Here is a 17,382-nt window from a genome sequence, read left to right on the forward strand (position 1 = left end):
AAGAATTGCAGCTGCTTAGAAAGATATTTAAAAAATATATTTAAAAGGAAAAAAAAAGATAAAAATATAAATCAAACTGAACATCAACTGTCTGCTCATTACAGCTTGTAAAAGTAATTGAGATAATCCTTTACAGGGGTTAGTTTCTTGAAATTGCTGAAATTCATAATTCCTCATAAAGTACTAATTTTTTAACTATAAAAGTTACACACTCCCAAAACTATGCTGGCATTCTTGTTGTAGATCTTGCTGTGTGTCCTTGTGTAGCTGCTTTGGTATCGTCCAAATGTTCTGTGTCAAATGTCTGCTTTCTGTTAGCAGTGCTGTATGATAGGAATGTAAAACATACTTGTATTCCTAAATCCCTCTTAAATAGTCAGCAGAGCTCAGTCTGAAGAAGAATGCCTGCTTTGATTTAAAATTTCCACCTGTCAACCAGAGCGGTGAAAATAGTGCTTGTGGGCTTTCTTGCAGTCGTATGTGAATTAATCTTACTTCAAGATAATACATTTAAAATGCTTGGGACAGGTTTCCATGTACTGATGCGTGTGTATGTCTTTGTTAGTAATCTTGAACAAAATGTTATTCTGATGAGTGTATTAGGTTGTATATAACATGCATCAGACACACACACAAAAATTAATTCATGTCAATCCTTGGACTCATTTGTTCTGGAAAAGCAAAATTCTGTGTTGGGGAGGAGAAGTATAGAATTAGCTGTTAGCAAGGCATGCTTAGTAGGTTGAGTACTATATGGCTCCCAAGAGTACAGTCCTACTTTATCGAAGATCTGAGAGGCAGTAGCGTATATTGCAGTGACATCTGGAGATCAGCCCACTCGGACAGAAGGGATCGTTTTTAGCCATTCTGTCCCTAACAATGCCTCGTCAGAAGTTGATTCCCCCCCCACCCGATCTCTAATGCCCTTATTATTAACAGAGGAGCTTCCAAAACTAGTTAGAGATGTCAAAGTTCACCTCTAGATAATACAGAGACTGTGACCTTGGAAGGCGAAGAGGAGGAGCAGCTGAGGGCAGATGGCAAATGAATGTTATCCTGATACTGAATCAGTGCTTTTAACTCAACTAGAAAAGGCCAAAGCCTTAATTTTCCCTAATGTAGACTTATCTCCTGTAATAAGTCTAACACTATCAGATGGGTAAATAGGGCTGGAAACACATATGTGTTTCCCTCCTGTGCATATTTTAAAAACTACCATTATGATCATTAAGGTGGCTCCTAAAAACCCTGATGACATTAGAAGCATGCTTTGGGCTTTTGTGCATATGGTACTTCATTCAGAGCAGATGAGGCACGAATCTTTGAGGGTTAATTTTGCATAAGATTTCTGAAGCTGTAGTAATGTGGGTTGGGACCTTACTCTTTCAAGCTGATTGTTCTGTTTCTGTAGTGAAGAAAATTCATTGTCCTGCAGGAACCTGCTGTTGGTAAATGAGGATGGACTCTGCTGTGAAAAGCTGGAGGAGCCGTCTCCTTTTGCAGTTACAGATATAAGCAGTTATGTTGGGTGACTGTTCGGCATTCATCTAATAATGTCTCTGTCCCAGGGTATGCTACAGCATTTCTGTGGTGCATTTAACACTACAAGACAAAATATTTGAGATAATTATGTCTGAGAGGGTACCATGGAAGAGCTGTGTTGTGGATTGTGGTGGATTAGCATGTGGTACCCGCTGCAAGTGCGGAACAAAATGCAGTCTGGACAGGAGTACTCTGAGCACAGAGCAACCTTGTTCATTTTGAATGTGAAATTGTGGGGAAAACAGACGTGGGTGTATGCTTCAGTTGTTGTCTTGGTCATGTAAGTAGTTACTGAAGATCAGCTTTTCCCATGGATATATTGAGGTGTTCCGGACTTCCGAGTTACAGAGGTTGGTAAATTACAGGAATAATTTCACTAGACTTTTGTAGAACCGATGACACCAGAAGTGGTGTGTCTCAAATGAAGATCCTGATGAGCAGTTTCTGTGGTAGCTGAGAGTGAGCTGTTACATATAAAAACCAGACACCAAAATACCTTCAGGTTTTAGAAACTTGACTGTTTAAAAGCAGGTGTTAGAACACACCTGAGCTCTTAAGAAGGAAAATATATGAATAATTCTTGCAGATACAGGAAGGTTAAAAGGAAGGTTGTGTTTGTTAATATAAATGCCACTAAGTATGAGTACATAGCTTCTGAATAGAAAAAACACCAGCCAAAAAGTATCTGGATAGAGGAAATGATGTAAAGTGTATCTTTATTTTCCTGCTTCGTCAAACTATTATAACTAGGATTTTTATGCTCCTTACTAAATGGAGTACTAAAGACAGCTTGTTTCTTCGTTTGCTTAGCTAAATATCTTGTATGTTGCGGTCGTGATTTTTTTTGATTATGCACTTAACTTTTTAGGAGGTACTTTATCACTGCAGTGCTGTTTAAATGAAGATTTCAAAGCAATGCCAATTTGAAAAAAAAAACAGACTAAGTTGTGTAAGTAGGTCATAGACCTTGAAAGTAAAGCAAGAGAAATAGATTGCTTATTTTTAAACTGTCCTCCTGAAAAATTGGAGATTATCCTGTGGGAAATTTCTTGGTAATATTAAATGAGCTGGGAAAGCCAGTGTAGTGACTAATTATTGGTTTTGCCCTTTTTGAGACACCATTTGATAGTAATGTTGCTAAAGAATTTCCACAGTAGTTAGGCTTGAAAAGAAAGCTCAATAGAAAGTTTGATATTCTTATTTAATAATTTCTAAGGGTATAAACAAATTCAAACCTAAAAATGTATTTTTTAAGGCACAGCAAGTAGGTTTTTTTAAATCTGTAAACTCCTGGAGAGCATTCAGTACTGAGTTGAGAATTTTTTTATTCTTGTTCTTAATAAAGAAATTTAAATCCAGCATGGTGTTTTCATGAACTGCACTGGCAAGATGGCTTGTCAGCCTGAGTGAACATTTTTCTGAAATACTGCAGCTGCATAAAAAAAATCGTGTGCAGAAAAATGAAGCAGATGGCTTTTGAAAGTAGCAGCTGGTATATAAAATACGAGGCCTGTGATAGATTTCTTCTTAAATCATGTGTGCTACCGTAGGACTATTCTCTAATTTCTCCATCTTCACAAACATGGGCTTTCCTCTGTCTCCAATTTTTATTTTAAATTATACCAGCTGGGATTTGCTAGCCGTTAGCTAGGAAAGTGCCCGTTAGCTCCTAGTACATGTTGATAAGTTAGAAGTTACACCATTGGTAGTTTGCCCATTCAAGTGAAAAACCAAATACTTTCAAAATCTGGCATCAGGAGTGAAACCGGGCTTTTGTTTATGTGCCCGTCTTCCTTGTGGAAAAAGCTTATTAGTTCATGGTTTGGTGTTCAGCTCCTTCTTTTTTTTTTAAAAAAAAAAAGACTTAAGAGTATTTTTGAACTTTTAATGCTCAGAAGAGTAGAGACATAAGAGATTTTTGTTCTGGCTAACCAGTGAAGAATAGTGATGAAAAAGTGTTTTAAGATATTGGTGAGCATAGAAAGTAAAAAAACAAAGTGAATTGTCACTGAGTGTCAGGACATTAATATGTCAAGCAACGCATTGTGGCATAGGATTGTGTTGAACTTCGAAATTCTTCTTTGTTATAAATACTGGTGCCCTCTCTAAGCAGGTATTCATTGAACACAGGTTGGGCATGCTGGGGGGGCGGCAGTTTTATTTCGCCTCTTATTTTATCAGGATGTGTAAAAGACACTTTTTTCCTACCTGAGAGGTACCTTTATGCTTGGCATTCATGTTTTCCACATACTGCATCCCTTTCCCTGTAGCAGATTGTTCGTAGCTGTCATGACCAAGGTGTTAGCTACAAATGTGAAGCCTAGGTCACGTGTTGCTTCTTATTTGCCAGCCTGTGAATGAGCAAGGGCAAGTACAGTATTTCTTCTAACACTGATGTAGTGCTCATCCAGAAGCCTGAAGTAGTTTGTACTTCCATTATACCATCTTTAATAGAACTTAGACTAATCTTTCCCTCCCCCAAAGCATACACCTGCTTGACTGTAAAACTGATTTAAACTTATTAGAAGATGTACCAAAAAAAACACCCAAGGGAAAAGGTGCTTGAAATCTACACCACAGTTTGCAGCAAGAAATTATTTTTGTCTCTGTCCTCCTTTAAAATTTTTTTCCAATATATTTTTCTCTGGAAGTTCAGATGAGCACATACTTCTAGAATGCAAAATGGGTGAGCGAGTGTTGCAAGCGGTGTAAACCAAAGGGATCCACTTAAGACGTATTTTTGAGGTTTGTCACCAGATAAAACTTACATATGCTTTAAGCAGTATAACACTTGCATTCATAATACTAGTGTAAATCTAAGTGTTTGCCTTGTTAATTTTGTGCATTTTCATTGCTAAAACGTTGTGATCGAGAAGTATTTCAGATGACTGCAGGCTTCACATAGTCTTCATCGCTGCCAGAGCATCTGGTCTAGTATATGGTGTAACTGCAGTAATGCCACACAGGTTCAGCAGGGGTACTTTAAAGGCTTCGTGGGGTTGGTGGAAACCGGTAAGGGCTGCTGCTTTGCAGTTTCTTGTTTGGCTGGTTGGTTTTTTTGGGGTGGCTCTTTCAAAACCAGGTTTGTGTGACAAGTTTATATAAATCAGTGTTCTCTTACAAACTAGGTAAAATTAAGTAGCATCCTACAACTTTTTCCTGAATTTAGCCTTTGGAGATACCTCATTCTGAACAATTAAAATGGGCATCAGAACAGAAGCAGTGGTACTTGGTCTGCTTGAAGAATATATATATATCTTGATGAGACACTCTTCAGCCTTCCTCCAGGCATTGCATACTGTTAACTGAACTCCCAAGCTGGAAGTAAAGGTCTGCACATGCCACCAAGGAGGGCAGTTCTGCAGGTGTAACACAGGGTCACAGATAACAGTACCTCCAAAACCCACAGATTAGGATTCAGCCTCCCTCTTAACATACTCCTTCTGAACTCGTAGTAAACAGGAGAAACTGGTAGAATTCTTTAAATTTGTGTTTTTGTACATATGTAGGCTTTATGATCTCAAAAGATAGGACCTTTTTTCTCTTAAACAGACAAAAAATATTTCTCTCATTTAACTATATTAATAATAAGTAATTGCACAAACACAACAGACTTGTAGGAAAACTATCCAAGCAAGCACACTATTGCCCTGTGGCAGTGTGCTTAATTACCTTTAAATTATCTCTTGTGTCTCTTCCATTTAATATTTGTTCAGGCTTTTTCCTTAGGAGGTTATGCAGCCCGTGCTGAACCTCTTGCAAAACTCGTACCTAATCTTTGCACGAGCATTAGCTCATGCATTGATCTAATGCCATCTCAAAGAGAATAGTCAAGAAAAATTAAAGGTGATAAGAGAAGTTCTCATTAGTATTCTGGGAGTAGAAATTGAATCTGCCTCTCCCCCCACCCACCGACTTGCTGAAATTTAAAGAATAATGCACAGACAAGTTTCTGAAAAAAGCAAGATAAAATTAATTCCTTCTATCAACTTATTACCTCTGCAATCCATACAAGGACACTGCTGAATTTAATTAGACAACCAGATTATGGCCATAGGCCTCCTGAATCTCTTTGTATACCTTCCAAAGTTTAAACTCAAAAATAAATAGGTGTATATAATGTGTATGCAGTGCTTTATGATAATCAAGTGCAGCTATTAATTTTGAGGGAGGGTGTTATGCCTGATTTTATGAACACTGCTGTTAGTCACTTGTGGATACTGAAGGAGGGTGTTTTTTCTATGTTGCCCATCTCATTTCTTAGGTAGGTAAAGGCATTTTTATCCCACTCTTCAGGTTGAATAATGCAGTGAATTTGAAATACTTAAAACTCCATGTTACTGTACCAAGGAGCGTCAGAAACAACTCCTGAAACACCCCATACACACAATAAATCAGGAAGGCAGAGTCTCTGTTGGCTGAATATATGTAGCTGGAGCTGGAAAGAATATATGTAATTTACTCCACCTTTTTGAAATATCTGTGTTTATTCATCTCCTCTGGTCTGGGATGTGCCAAAGAACCCCATTTTTTCTGCTTGTCTCACTAACAAAATTATGCAGTCAAGTAGGCAACTGTCTGCTGGCAGCATTATGGTGAAAATGTCTCACTTTTGTCTTGCAAATAAGCTGAGAATTTGCACAATACATTTTTTTCTTCCAAATTGTTGGGATCAGGAGGGTTTTTAAAATTTTCATAGTCAAGTTCTGGTGCCTGTAGTTGCAGAATCAAACTGGGAAAACATGACCAGAATCTGTGAAAGCTCACAAGCCAGAGGGCAAGAGGAAAGAAGCTCCAAACTTCGCATGTTTGGGTAATGTTGCTTATTTATTTATGGAGTAGTAGTTACTTGAGGCTAGCAGCATTTTAAAATATGTTTGCATGAAACTGAAGATGTTCTTAAGCTGTTTAGTTTAACAAATGAAGTACTTCAGTACTGGGATCTACAAGGCAATGCGCTGTGAAAATAAATGAATACAAATTGGATCATGATATACCAGTAGCCTCAATTTAGCATAGTTTCTTCACTAGGAAGTTTTATATGTCAGGATTGGAAAGAGTACTTTGCTACAGTCAGTTCATCTCGGTGTCTGAATGCCTCAAGCAATCGGTGGATAAAAGCTCTGAAATTTCCTGGTGACGCAAAGTTCTTGAAATGGTTCAAAAAACTGAATTGCCTAGTTTTGAAAGAAAAAGGTTTAATTAAATATAAGAGAACTATCCAGTGGGTATTTGATTTGGGTGGATCTAAGGCAGGCTAGCTAATGGATTTTGTGAACGGGTGTATTAGTGTTTTAGGTACAGTAACTTGGCTATACATGAAACATGAAGGTGAATTCTCAGAAAAAAGGGTAGGAGAATGAAATTAAAGCTTGTATTGTAAAGTACAATTCACGTTCATTAAACCTCAGTACGGATGATAAAAACAAAAAGTAAATTGATTATAGTTTCTTTTTAACTTGCTACATTTCTGGAATACGGGCATCCATGTAAGAACTGAACTCACGTAGAATTTGCATTTTCAGTTTGTTTCTTACTTTTCAAATACCCCCCGTGTAGACCTGGAGACAGAGAGTACTGTTCCGTTGTTTGCTGTTATGGGTGCTTGTGCTGGTTTTGGCTGAGAAGAGGTTAATTCTCCTCACTGTGGGGGTCGGCTGCCTTTCCAGCTTCCCGCGCTCTGCCGCGTGGTGGTGGGGGCTGGGAGGGGCAGGGCCGTGGTGGGGGCGGCTGACCCCGACTGGCCAATGGCAGGTTCATTCCATACCATGTGACACCATGACCAGTGTATGGAGGGGGGGCAGCGGCAGCGCGGAGGCGGCGCGGCGTCGGGTCGGCGGGTGGCTGCGGCGCGTGCGGTTCGTTTCGGCGGTTCGTTCCCCCTCCCCCCTCCCCCGGGGCTTTGCGCCTCTCGTTGTTCTCCTTTACATTGCATTTCTGTTGTTGTTTCTTTTAATTTTAATTATTAAACTGTTCTTATCCCAACCCACGAGCGTTACCCTTCTGATTCTCTCCCCCATCTCACCGGTGGGGGAGTGGGCGAGCGACTGTGTGGGGCTGAGCTGCCGGCTAAACCACGACAGTGCTGCAGAAGTATTTTATGGAAATAACATGGCGGCCTGGAAATTACATTACTGATTTAAATGCTCTGAGCTTGGGTCTGACAGGTTTCATATCGCTACTGATGAATAGAAGCTCTAATCCTCTGTTTAAGTTACTACGTTGTGCCATTTATGGAGGCATCTAGACAGTAGTTCTGATTTAAAGTTAAACAAAACTTCGGTTATAGAAGGTTTTCTCTTAGAGGACTGCTATACCGATACTAACAGGTGCAGTTCTGCAGTGAAATGAAGAGTAGTTGTAAACGGACGCTAGTAGAGATTCTCAGAATCTCTGCATTTCTTGTCCAGTTGCCAGAAGTGCCCTTTCCAGGGAAACTTCTTCCTATTTTGGCACTTGGTGATACTGAGCAGCACAGGCTGGTCAGAAATGCCCAAACTTCTGGATTGCCAAATTTTGTAAAAATGCCTCCAGGTGTTGTAATGACTTTTGAGCACGAGAGAGATCAGGCTTCTGCAGAGAGTCCAGTGAAGGGTCACGAAGATGATGAAGGGCCTGGAGTATCTCTTCTCTGAGGAAAGGCTGAGACGTGGGACTGTTTAGCCTGGAGAAGAGAAGGCTCAAGGGGGATCTTACCAGCGTCTGTAAATACCTGAGGGGAGGGAGGATGGAGCCAGGCTTTGTTCATTGATGCCTGGTGCCAGGACCAGAGGCAGTGGGCACAAACTGAAATGCTGGAGGTTCCCTCTGAACATCAGGAAACACTCTTTTACTGTGAGGGTGACCAAGCGCTCGTACAGGTTGCCCAGAGAGGTTGTTGGAGTCTCCATCCCTGCAGATACTCAAAATCCATCTGGACGTAGTCCTGGGCATCTGGCTTTAGGTGGCCCTCCTTGAACCAGGGGGTTGGAGCATATGACCTCCAGAGGTTCCTTCCCTGTGTGATTCTGGGTGATTCAGGTGGGAGAACTCTTCAGTACCTTTGTAACATGAGGCAGTGTTTTACACCTGATGCTGAAGAATTAGACCTTAAATTCCCCCTGCAGAAAATATTTCTGCAATGCCGCCTTTGTCGAGTCTTACATTCCACTCATCTGAATCTGCTGTATCTTATAAATAAACAGATACTGTAGATATGCATAATGTGTGGTCATACAACTGACAGTTTTCTCTAATTTATACATGGTTGTTGCTAAAAAATTTCATAAATTAGAAGACATTTCATCCAGTAGAGCAGTGACCGTTTGCTTGGTTAAAACACAGAACTCTGCGGTTAGGGACCTTCATGGTTTTGAATGAAAATACAGAATAAAAACATTGTGACTTCCTGGAAGATGCATATATCTCTGTTTTTATCACTTAGAGCCATTGTAATTACCAAATCTATGGTGTCTGTGGGGTGGGGGTGGGGGGTTGGGAAGGGTGGCTCTTTTTTAACCTTTAATCAGATAAATCTTTGTAAATGTTACCAGAAAAACCCAAATAGAATGTTGTTTCATATAAGGAAGTTTGTTTTAATTGTAAGCATAATGAAGACAGACAATTATTAATTCTACATATTTTAATTTGTGTATTACTACCATGGGGATAGATGATGACTGCTTCTGTATGTGTATACAAATTGAAAACTACATGGTGGTGAAGGACAGTTATTTCTTCTCCTGTCTCTCTCATTAGTATTTGTAGGAGTTGAACTGAGAAGAGTTAAAAAGCTTCTTGTTTTGTTGAGTACCTGGATGAGTCCAAATGCAAGAAGCTTTCTCCTGATGTTGCAGCTATTGTAATAATTTATATTCTCACTCTTTCACAGTTTCTCAATTTTGTTCTTTCACATCTTTCAGTAACAAAATTTTTCATGCATTTCAGAACTAGGAATGTCTCAGGTATTTGTTGCTTTGTAGTCAGCTGTCATATTGATGGGGAGGGGATGCTGCGGTGCCTGCTCATGTGTTACGGGGAGGATACTGGAGAGGGCCTCCAGCTGTTGGAACTCCTGCTGTATTTCCTTATCTTTTAAATTATTAATTTCGTAGCTGTAGCAATAGCTTTTGTTACTTGTCATCACTCAAAAACATTTTGTGAAGTGTATTTCTTCCATAATGTGTGATTTTGAGTCAGGGATTTTTCTGATATTTCAGGACTTTCTGCAACTTTAGAATCTTAGGCTTTAGGATCTTAGTGGCAAGTTTATGATTGTGTAAAATAGAGGATAATGTGAGTAGTTAAAAGTTGTACTTCTGTAGAGATATGTCACTGGTAAAAAATGCCTGTTGCATAGAAGACAGGATTTGCATACTTAAGTTCTTGGGCACTAGTTCTGTTCTTTTGTATCGTCTTTTTTTTTTTTTGTAATAACTGTATAAATTGCTTACTTTGGTGTGGTGAAAGTATTACCTAAAAAGTAGGCATCAATGTTAGTAAATAAAACAGGCCCAGGTCACATGAGGAAGCTTTGACCCACCACAGTCCATCTTGTTGACTATTTCACATGCTCTGCGGCACAGCATTTGCACCACGTGCCACATTACCACTCCTCTAGCCTGCGCCCGAGCACAGCTGGGGCTTGTTGCATGGCAGCAGTGGTCGAGATACGCTGTTTTGGCCCAACTGTCCTCTTCAGGAGGGATGGCCACTTGGCCATAGCATTTGCCTTCAAGGTCAGAGCACACTCCTTGGCCTGTCTTATTTCCTACTGTAGATGGTAACCATCTAGTTACTCTTGTTTCTTCTTCTTGCTAGTTCAAACATTATTTTAAGTAAGTATGTAATATGATTTTCACATACTACTCTTTTTGCTTAGTGATATTTTTATTTTCACTGTAATGCATGGGCATTTGTCTTCTATATGCATGATTATACGCACCTACAAAATTAAAAACTATTGACCAAGATGGTTCAAGAATACAGCATACGTTTACAGATCTTGAATGCAGCTGTGACCATCTGCTCAGCCTCCTGTGAAGATTTTTATTATATTTAATAAAACATAGGCAATATTAATGTAGATAAGGAAATTTTTTTGAATCAAATTCATCGCAGTTGAAATGGGTTTCTTACAAAAGCACAGCTCATTTGTGGAGAATATGAACGTAACCTTTTTTTTTTTCTCTTTATGCACTGAAATTAGTCATTCCAAAAAATTAAACATAAGATGTACTTACTCTGTAGTTCTTTGGGCAGTATTTTAGTCTGTATGGACACTGAACTGATCTTTCTGTGATGCGTACCTACTTCTTTTGCTGTAGGTGAAAAATGACTATATGTTAGAAATAGCAGATCAAGTGGACCAGGAAATTGCTTTGAAACTAGGTTGCCTTGAAATCCGGTAAGCTGATAATTTCATTTATTATTCAACATGTTTCTGACAGAATATATACATTAATTTTGAACCTGCTTATAGTTCATCGATTTCTGACCAGCATAGCTGAAATAAACATAAGACTCTGTTGCTACACGGTAGTTTGAAGGAAAACTGAATAGACTGTATTGTAACCAATTTCTAGTGATTTTTAAATTAGCATTAATTTTAAAATTTTAATTAATTACATCTTGATACTGCCTTTTGGGTGAATTCTTCGTCTGAATAATTCAAAGGCCTGTAGAGTACAGCAAAGTATACTTAAAAAAATGCATCTGTGGTCTTATTTAGCGAATAGTCTTGTCATTGTGCATATATAAATCCTTCAGCTAAAGAGTAATTAAAGATAAATTGTACTACCTTTCCTCTCAGCATTTAGTCAATTTTTAATGTGCTATTTTCAAGTGATTAAATCTTAAGGATTCTTTTGGGTGTTTTTGGTGTTCCTGTCAACTGTATAGACAGCTGGAAAATAAAGATAAAGTTATCAGATTAAGTGATCCTTGAGAGAGCTCCCAGCACAGCTTTTGAAATGCATGTTTTGGTTTTTGCTAATTTATGGAGCGTTTCCAGCCTGAAACATTTGCTTTAGTTATGCTGTTGCCTTGCACAAGGAGACTAGGGGAGAAGTAAAATTGATAAGAAATTAATGGCAAATGTAAACTTGTTCGCAGAGAATGAAAGTGTCCTTTGAACAGTACTTTCCAAAACAAAATTTAGGCTTATGAAATTGCCTAGTTAGCGTAGGAGAACTGGATGTCCTTTCTGTAAGTCTTGCCAGTAGCCCCAGAGGAAACAAAAATTCTTTGTGTAACTGCAGACTCCTTACACACTTACAAAATTGTTGGTGCTGTATTTCAAAACATGTAATGAGTATGATAATCCATGATTGTTGAGTCCTGCTTTCCATGATGCTCATGTCGGGGCTCTTCAGAGCATTTTCATGAGATATTACTAGTAGGTGGCTACTGAGACCGTCTTCCCGTAACATTACTAGTCCACTTCCTCAGTGAAAGCAATGATCCCAGCCCTCTCCCAACAGCAGCTACTCATTTGTGATTCATTTATTAATTTGGCTTTTTTTTAAATGTGAACGTGTCTGAATTGAAAGTGTTAGTTTTCATCACTCCTTGCTTCCTCTGGTTCTCCCTGTTGCACGCACAGACATGAGTGCTGATATGAAGGAGGGAGATACTGTTGGAAGTAGAAGGGAGCTGCTGAAGGGCAGGTTAGATCACTTCTTTTGGTAGCACTGTAGTTAAGCTGGTTCAAAGTGGTTCTAAAAATGCAGTACTGCTGTAGTCCTGTGTAATGTTCCATAGATGAAATTATTTTGTAAATTACAACTTGATCTGTTGAAGTAGGAGAATAAAGTACTAATATTTCTATTTGAATTCATTCTGCCAAAGTTTTCTAATGTTAAGTCTGTGAAAGATTTGACTACATTGATGTTGTAGTTTTAGGCTGGATCATCCAATAATTGTTGCTTTCAAATATTTTTCCTGACTTCAGGAGATCCTACGGAGAGATGAGAGGCAATGCATTAGAAAAGAAGTCCAACTATGAAGTGTTAGAGTAAGTATTGTGCTCTAGCTTGAGGTTTGAACTGTTTCTTAATCAGGAACATTATATTCAGTTCAATCACAGAATGTTTCTGTTGTAATTTTTTTTTATTCCACCAAGTTTGTTGAGATCTTTGAGTACTTCAATATAAGCAAAGGATGATGAAACCTACCAAGGTATAGAAGTAGAAAGAGCACCTTTAACTCTGGTCCAGGGAAACAGGGTTGAAGCTGTTTGAACTTGATCATGAGGCTGCTCGTGATTTTTTTTTGCAATTTTGCTAATGTTTATGGGTTCATCAAGTCTAATAGGTGATTTTGTTTCTAAATGGTTTTCTGTGCATAGTTGCATTCTTCAGTTGTGACTCATCTGTGGTAAAGTTTGAGTTACTTACAAATGTTTGCGGTATTGTTTTTTCTTCTGATTGCTCAGTATGTGGATTTCCTGAATTCTGACCTTGAAGTTAGCAAGTTTATTATCTGTCTACGTATCACAAATTTTAAGAGCACCAAGATGCAGCCTTATACTGAAAGTATTTTGGTTACTTAATCCTGTTGTACAGTAGATGGATTCAGTCCAAACAATCAAGTCCTTTAGAAGCTTCAGGGGTTGAAAACTGGTTTTATTTGTATTAATTTAGTGGATCAATGGTTCATACATACATAAACCAATGATCTGCTCTTCATTACTGAATATCTCTGTGAAAAGATGCTGTACAGTTTAACATAAAATTGGGATGAAAGATTGGTGTAGCAGTGAAGTCTCCTATTTTTAATAACACGTGCTAACTTTTAGCAGTGTGAAATTAAAGAATTTGGAGGTGGAAGGTAGGATTTTTTTGTCACAATGAAGAAATTCACAAGGATTTTTGAGGATGTTACATGATTTTAATAGGTAAAGGTAACTTTAATGAATTGCCTGCTTATTAGTGTAGTGCTCCTCTATCTGTGCAGAATTTTTAAAGCTTTGTTTTCATTTGAACTTTTTTTTTTTAAGGACTTCATCCTTTCTGTCGGTAGCCACTAGTAGAAATATCCTGGTTGAGGAAATACATAACAAAATGAGAAAGGCCTAATAAAGATGAACAGGATGAGCAGATAGGCTGAAAGGTTGATAGGCCTTTATCAAGTTGGCTGATCAAGGTCTAAGTTGAGTCCAGCTGAGTTGATCAAGGCTAAAAGGTGATTTTAAAGAAGATTTGAAAGTACTGTGACCTGGAGGAATTCAGATCTCATGTCATCCTCTTTGGGAAAAGGGAACTTATGAGTTACACTGGTTGCAGTTTATGTATGTTCCAGCAAGAACTTGAGAAAGGTATTTTTAAGTCAGCAACTCATAAGCCACAACATTAGTTATTAGGTCAACAACTTTGGAAACTAGGAGCCAAAAGAAACACGGGTCATAACAGATGGCACAAAGTATTAATTAATAATTGGAACAGGTGAGAGTTCCTGGAGGACTTGGTATGAGGTTGCTTCCAGTTGAACAGTGACTTGCTTCTTTCAGTGCCTGTGTTTTTACAAGAAGTAACTGTTTTGGTAGGAAATAACTGTTGCTGTGAAAGACTGAGTGAAGCAAAACCCTGATATGCAAAATTTAACAGCTTACTGCCGTGCAAAATTGGACATGTAGAATTGTGCACTTCAAGATTATTTTTAGGGTGGTGATGTTTTTGATTTGGTTTTGGGGTTGTTGTGGGTTTTGTTGTGGTTGTGTTTGGGTTTTTTTGAGGAGCAAAATGTGGTTTTTATGGGATTTAGCTGGGAGAGATGAAGGGTAAAAGCACCTTAACGTGGCTATAGATAATTATAAGCTAGTAAAAGTCTGCAAAACGTGCCAGCAATCCCCAGAATGTACTTACTCAATCTTGCCACCTTAATACCCTATAAAGGTTTATCTACACAAGTAATATTTATTTCTCAAGTGAGGCCTTTTGTTTGTTTGGGGGGGGGTTGCTCATTTTAGTACATCATGAGGCACTTAAACAGCTGAGTGCAATTTTTAAATGGCAGTTTTTTGCATGTGGTGTGATTGCCTCTTGCCTGTCTTTGTCAGCTGTCTATTTGATGTATATTTGTCTTTGATCAGATTTTCATACAAGAGCAAATCTGGATGGGAAATAGTAGATAGAATCAAACTGTTAAGTAGCCTTCAATAGTTGGGCCTTCATGTGATGAAAGAAGAATTTTTTCATAATAAATGTGAAGCCTGTTAGCATAAAACAGGGATAATTACAAGTACAAAAATGGGAGCTATATGAAGGAACAGCTGCAGCCACAATTTCGTAAGAAGCATGTTAAAAGTCTATTATGTTAATCTAACATTACTTTTTTGTTGTAACTTCAATTGAGATGAAAAATAGAAATAAAGATATATGTTGCCTAAAGCTGCTTATCATTATATGACAAACTATCATCTATCTGTAGTTGGTATTTTATTAATCCTATTGAAGTTTCTACATTAAAAAAAAAAAATTTACATTTAAGCCCACAACTAGGATGGAGTAGATGAGGTTAAATACAAAGCTGTAGTAGAACTGTATGAACCAGGATCTCGTTACTAATTATCTCTTACTGGCAATCAGAAAACATGTCTGAGTTCTTAATCTGGAGGACTGAGCTGGTGTGTATCCCAGGTTGGCCGTTTTGCTCCCACATAGTGCAGCCTGCAAGGGGAGGGAAAGAGTCTGTAGGGTGGTGTGTTAAAACTTGGTATGTTCCAATTGCCAATGCTTATTCTCTTATTTATAGGTACCCATAGTTTGTTATTGAGCATGGCATTAAATCTGTATGCTGCTATGTTAAATTCTCCTTCAGTAAATGAATTTGCTGTCTCAGTTAAACACAGGATGTGCTTTATTAACAAGTTTTATTGAGAGTTGTGAAGAGTTGAAGAGTTGTGAATAAGAATTTACTCTGAATTTGTTACACACAGATCTGTACAAAAAGGCTACTCTACAACTCTTTTTAGGAATGAATTGAACCAGGTTGTCACAGCCATGTGCTGCAGTACTGTTAAAACGAGTAATACTGGAGTGATGTAGGGTACTTCATTTTTGAAAACACCATTTCTCTCTCAAATGCTTAATGCTAAACTAATATATTCCTTGTCAAAATGTCTTTGCATGTTATTTAGATGGTAATAGTGTGTTAGATTTATTTAACCGTGTGGGATGATAAACCGCATATAATTTGCATTTGAGAAGAAATGCATCAGAGGAATTAACATTTATGAAAGTTTTATAATTTTTCAGCTTACTGTCATCGCACAGATGCCAGTGTTCGCTGCTGCACATCAATGTTCTGCTCCTCTTAATTGAGGATGCTTTTAGTATGTTTTGTGAAATTTTATAGTACTTGTCGTTAGAGAGCTTTAACAAAATAACCTGTTTTATTGTTTTGAGTAAGCGTTTTGCGTTAATTTTAATATTGCCTTCCATCTTGTGCCGTTAGATAGCAGTGAATACATACAGCATATCTCAGGCTTGCTAACAGCTTTTCTGTTTATGTTCAAAGCATGCAGTCATGGAAAGCTTTCTTTCATATTCATTTCAGAAGCAGATAAGGGTTTGTATTTAAAAGAGGTTGTGACCTCTTAAATTTAAAGGAAAAAAGTCAGTAACACCTTTGAGAGGCAAGGATATAAGTCCTTTATCAATTTACATTTTTCTTTTAGTTTTTCCTTTTTCTCATGCAAATTTTTTGCTAATTCTATACAACTAGTTCACAGTCATGCAACTTTTTATGTACCTGCTTGTGTAATGATCTCCTGCTGCACTAAGAGATCTCTGGCAACTTCTCAGGCATCTTTCCTGAAGCTGATGTGTAGTTGTAATGACACACTAACATGCCATGGCTGACACATGTCAGACATAAGCTAGGTGAAGCACATCTGAGCCAGAAAAATACTTGATACTTATGGCTCTGAGTTTCAAACTAGGGCTGCAACCCTATCTCTGAGTATTGAGGTACTTGAGCTTGAGGTAATTCAGTTTGCAAAATCTGAGCTCACAAGGCAGGAGTATGACCTTGATTTACAGATGCAAAAATTGAAATTGCTTGCAATAAAAAGCTGGAATTTTAATGTTGGATGCTTACTATGAGGAAAAAGCGACCGTAGAAATGACAAAAGCTTCAATTATAGTGCTGTAATAGGTAGAACAGTAGTGGAATGGTAGTCAACATGCTAAGATGATATGATAAGTCCTTTCACAGAATCACGGAATGGCAGGGGTTGGAAGGGACCTCTGGAGATCATCTTGTCCAACCCCCTGCTTGAGCAGGCACACCCAGAGCAGGGGGCACAGGAACGCGTCCAGGCGGGGGTGTGAATGTCTCCAGGGAAGGGACTCCACAGCCTCCCTGGGCAGCCTGTTCCACTGCTCTGGCACCCACACAGGAAAGAAGTGTTTTCTCATGTTTAGGTGGAACTTCCTGTGTTCCAACTTGTGCCCATTGCCCCTTGGCCTGTCGTTGGGCACTATTGGAAAGAGCCTAGTCCCATCGTCCTGACACCCACCCTTTAGATATTTATAGGTGTTGATGAGATTCCCCCCTCATCCTTCTCTTCTCCAGGCTGTATAAACCCAAGCGTCTCAGCCTTTCCTCATAAGGGAGATGCTCCAGCCCCCTCATCATCTTGGTAGCTCTCCGCTGGACTTGCTCAAGGAGTTCCCTTGAACTTCTTAAACTGGGGAGCCCAGAACTGGATGCAGGACTCCAGATGTTGCCTCACTAGGGCAGAGTAGAGGGGGAGGATAACCTCCCTTGACCTACTGGCCACACTCCTTTTAATGCACCCCAGGATACTGTTGGCCTTGGCCCCAAGGGCACAGTGCTGCCTCAGGGTTAACTTGTCCA

General features: G+C 38.7%; 1 protein-coding gene across 6 annotated transcripts in view; it reads left to right on the forward strand.

Annotated features, from left to right (window-relative positions):
* PTK2 (protein tyrosine kinase 2) overlaps positions 1–17,382 on the forward strand; it is a 233,649-nt gene that overhangs the window by 118,340 nt on the left and 97,927 nt on the right. For all 6 annotated transcript variants that reach the window (XR_010371361.1, XM_064442021.1, XM_064442023.1 and 3 more), the window contains 2 exons: positions 10,848–10,927; positions 12,473–12,535. Coding sequence is in view for 5 of the 6 variants with exons in the window: in XM_064442021.1 (XP_064298091.1) it covers positions 10,848–10,927; positions 12,473–12,535 (143 nt within the window). In the remaining variant the exon portion in view is untranslated. The remainder of the gene's footprint in view (positions 1–10,847; positions 10,928–12,472; positions 12,536–17,382) is intronic.

This window comes from Phalacrocorax carbo, chromosome 2 (assembly GCF_963921805.1).
Source record: "Phalacrocorax carbo chromosome 2, bPhaCar2.1, whole genome shotgun sequence".
Lineage (NCBI taxonomy): Eukaryota > Metazoa > Chordata > Aves > Suliformes > Phalacrocoracidae > Phalacrocorax > Phalacrocorax carbo.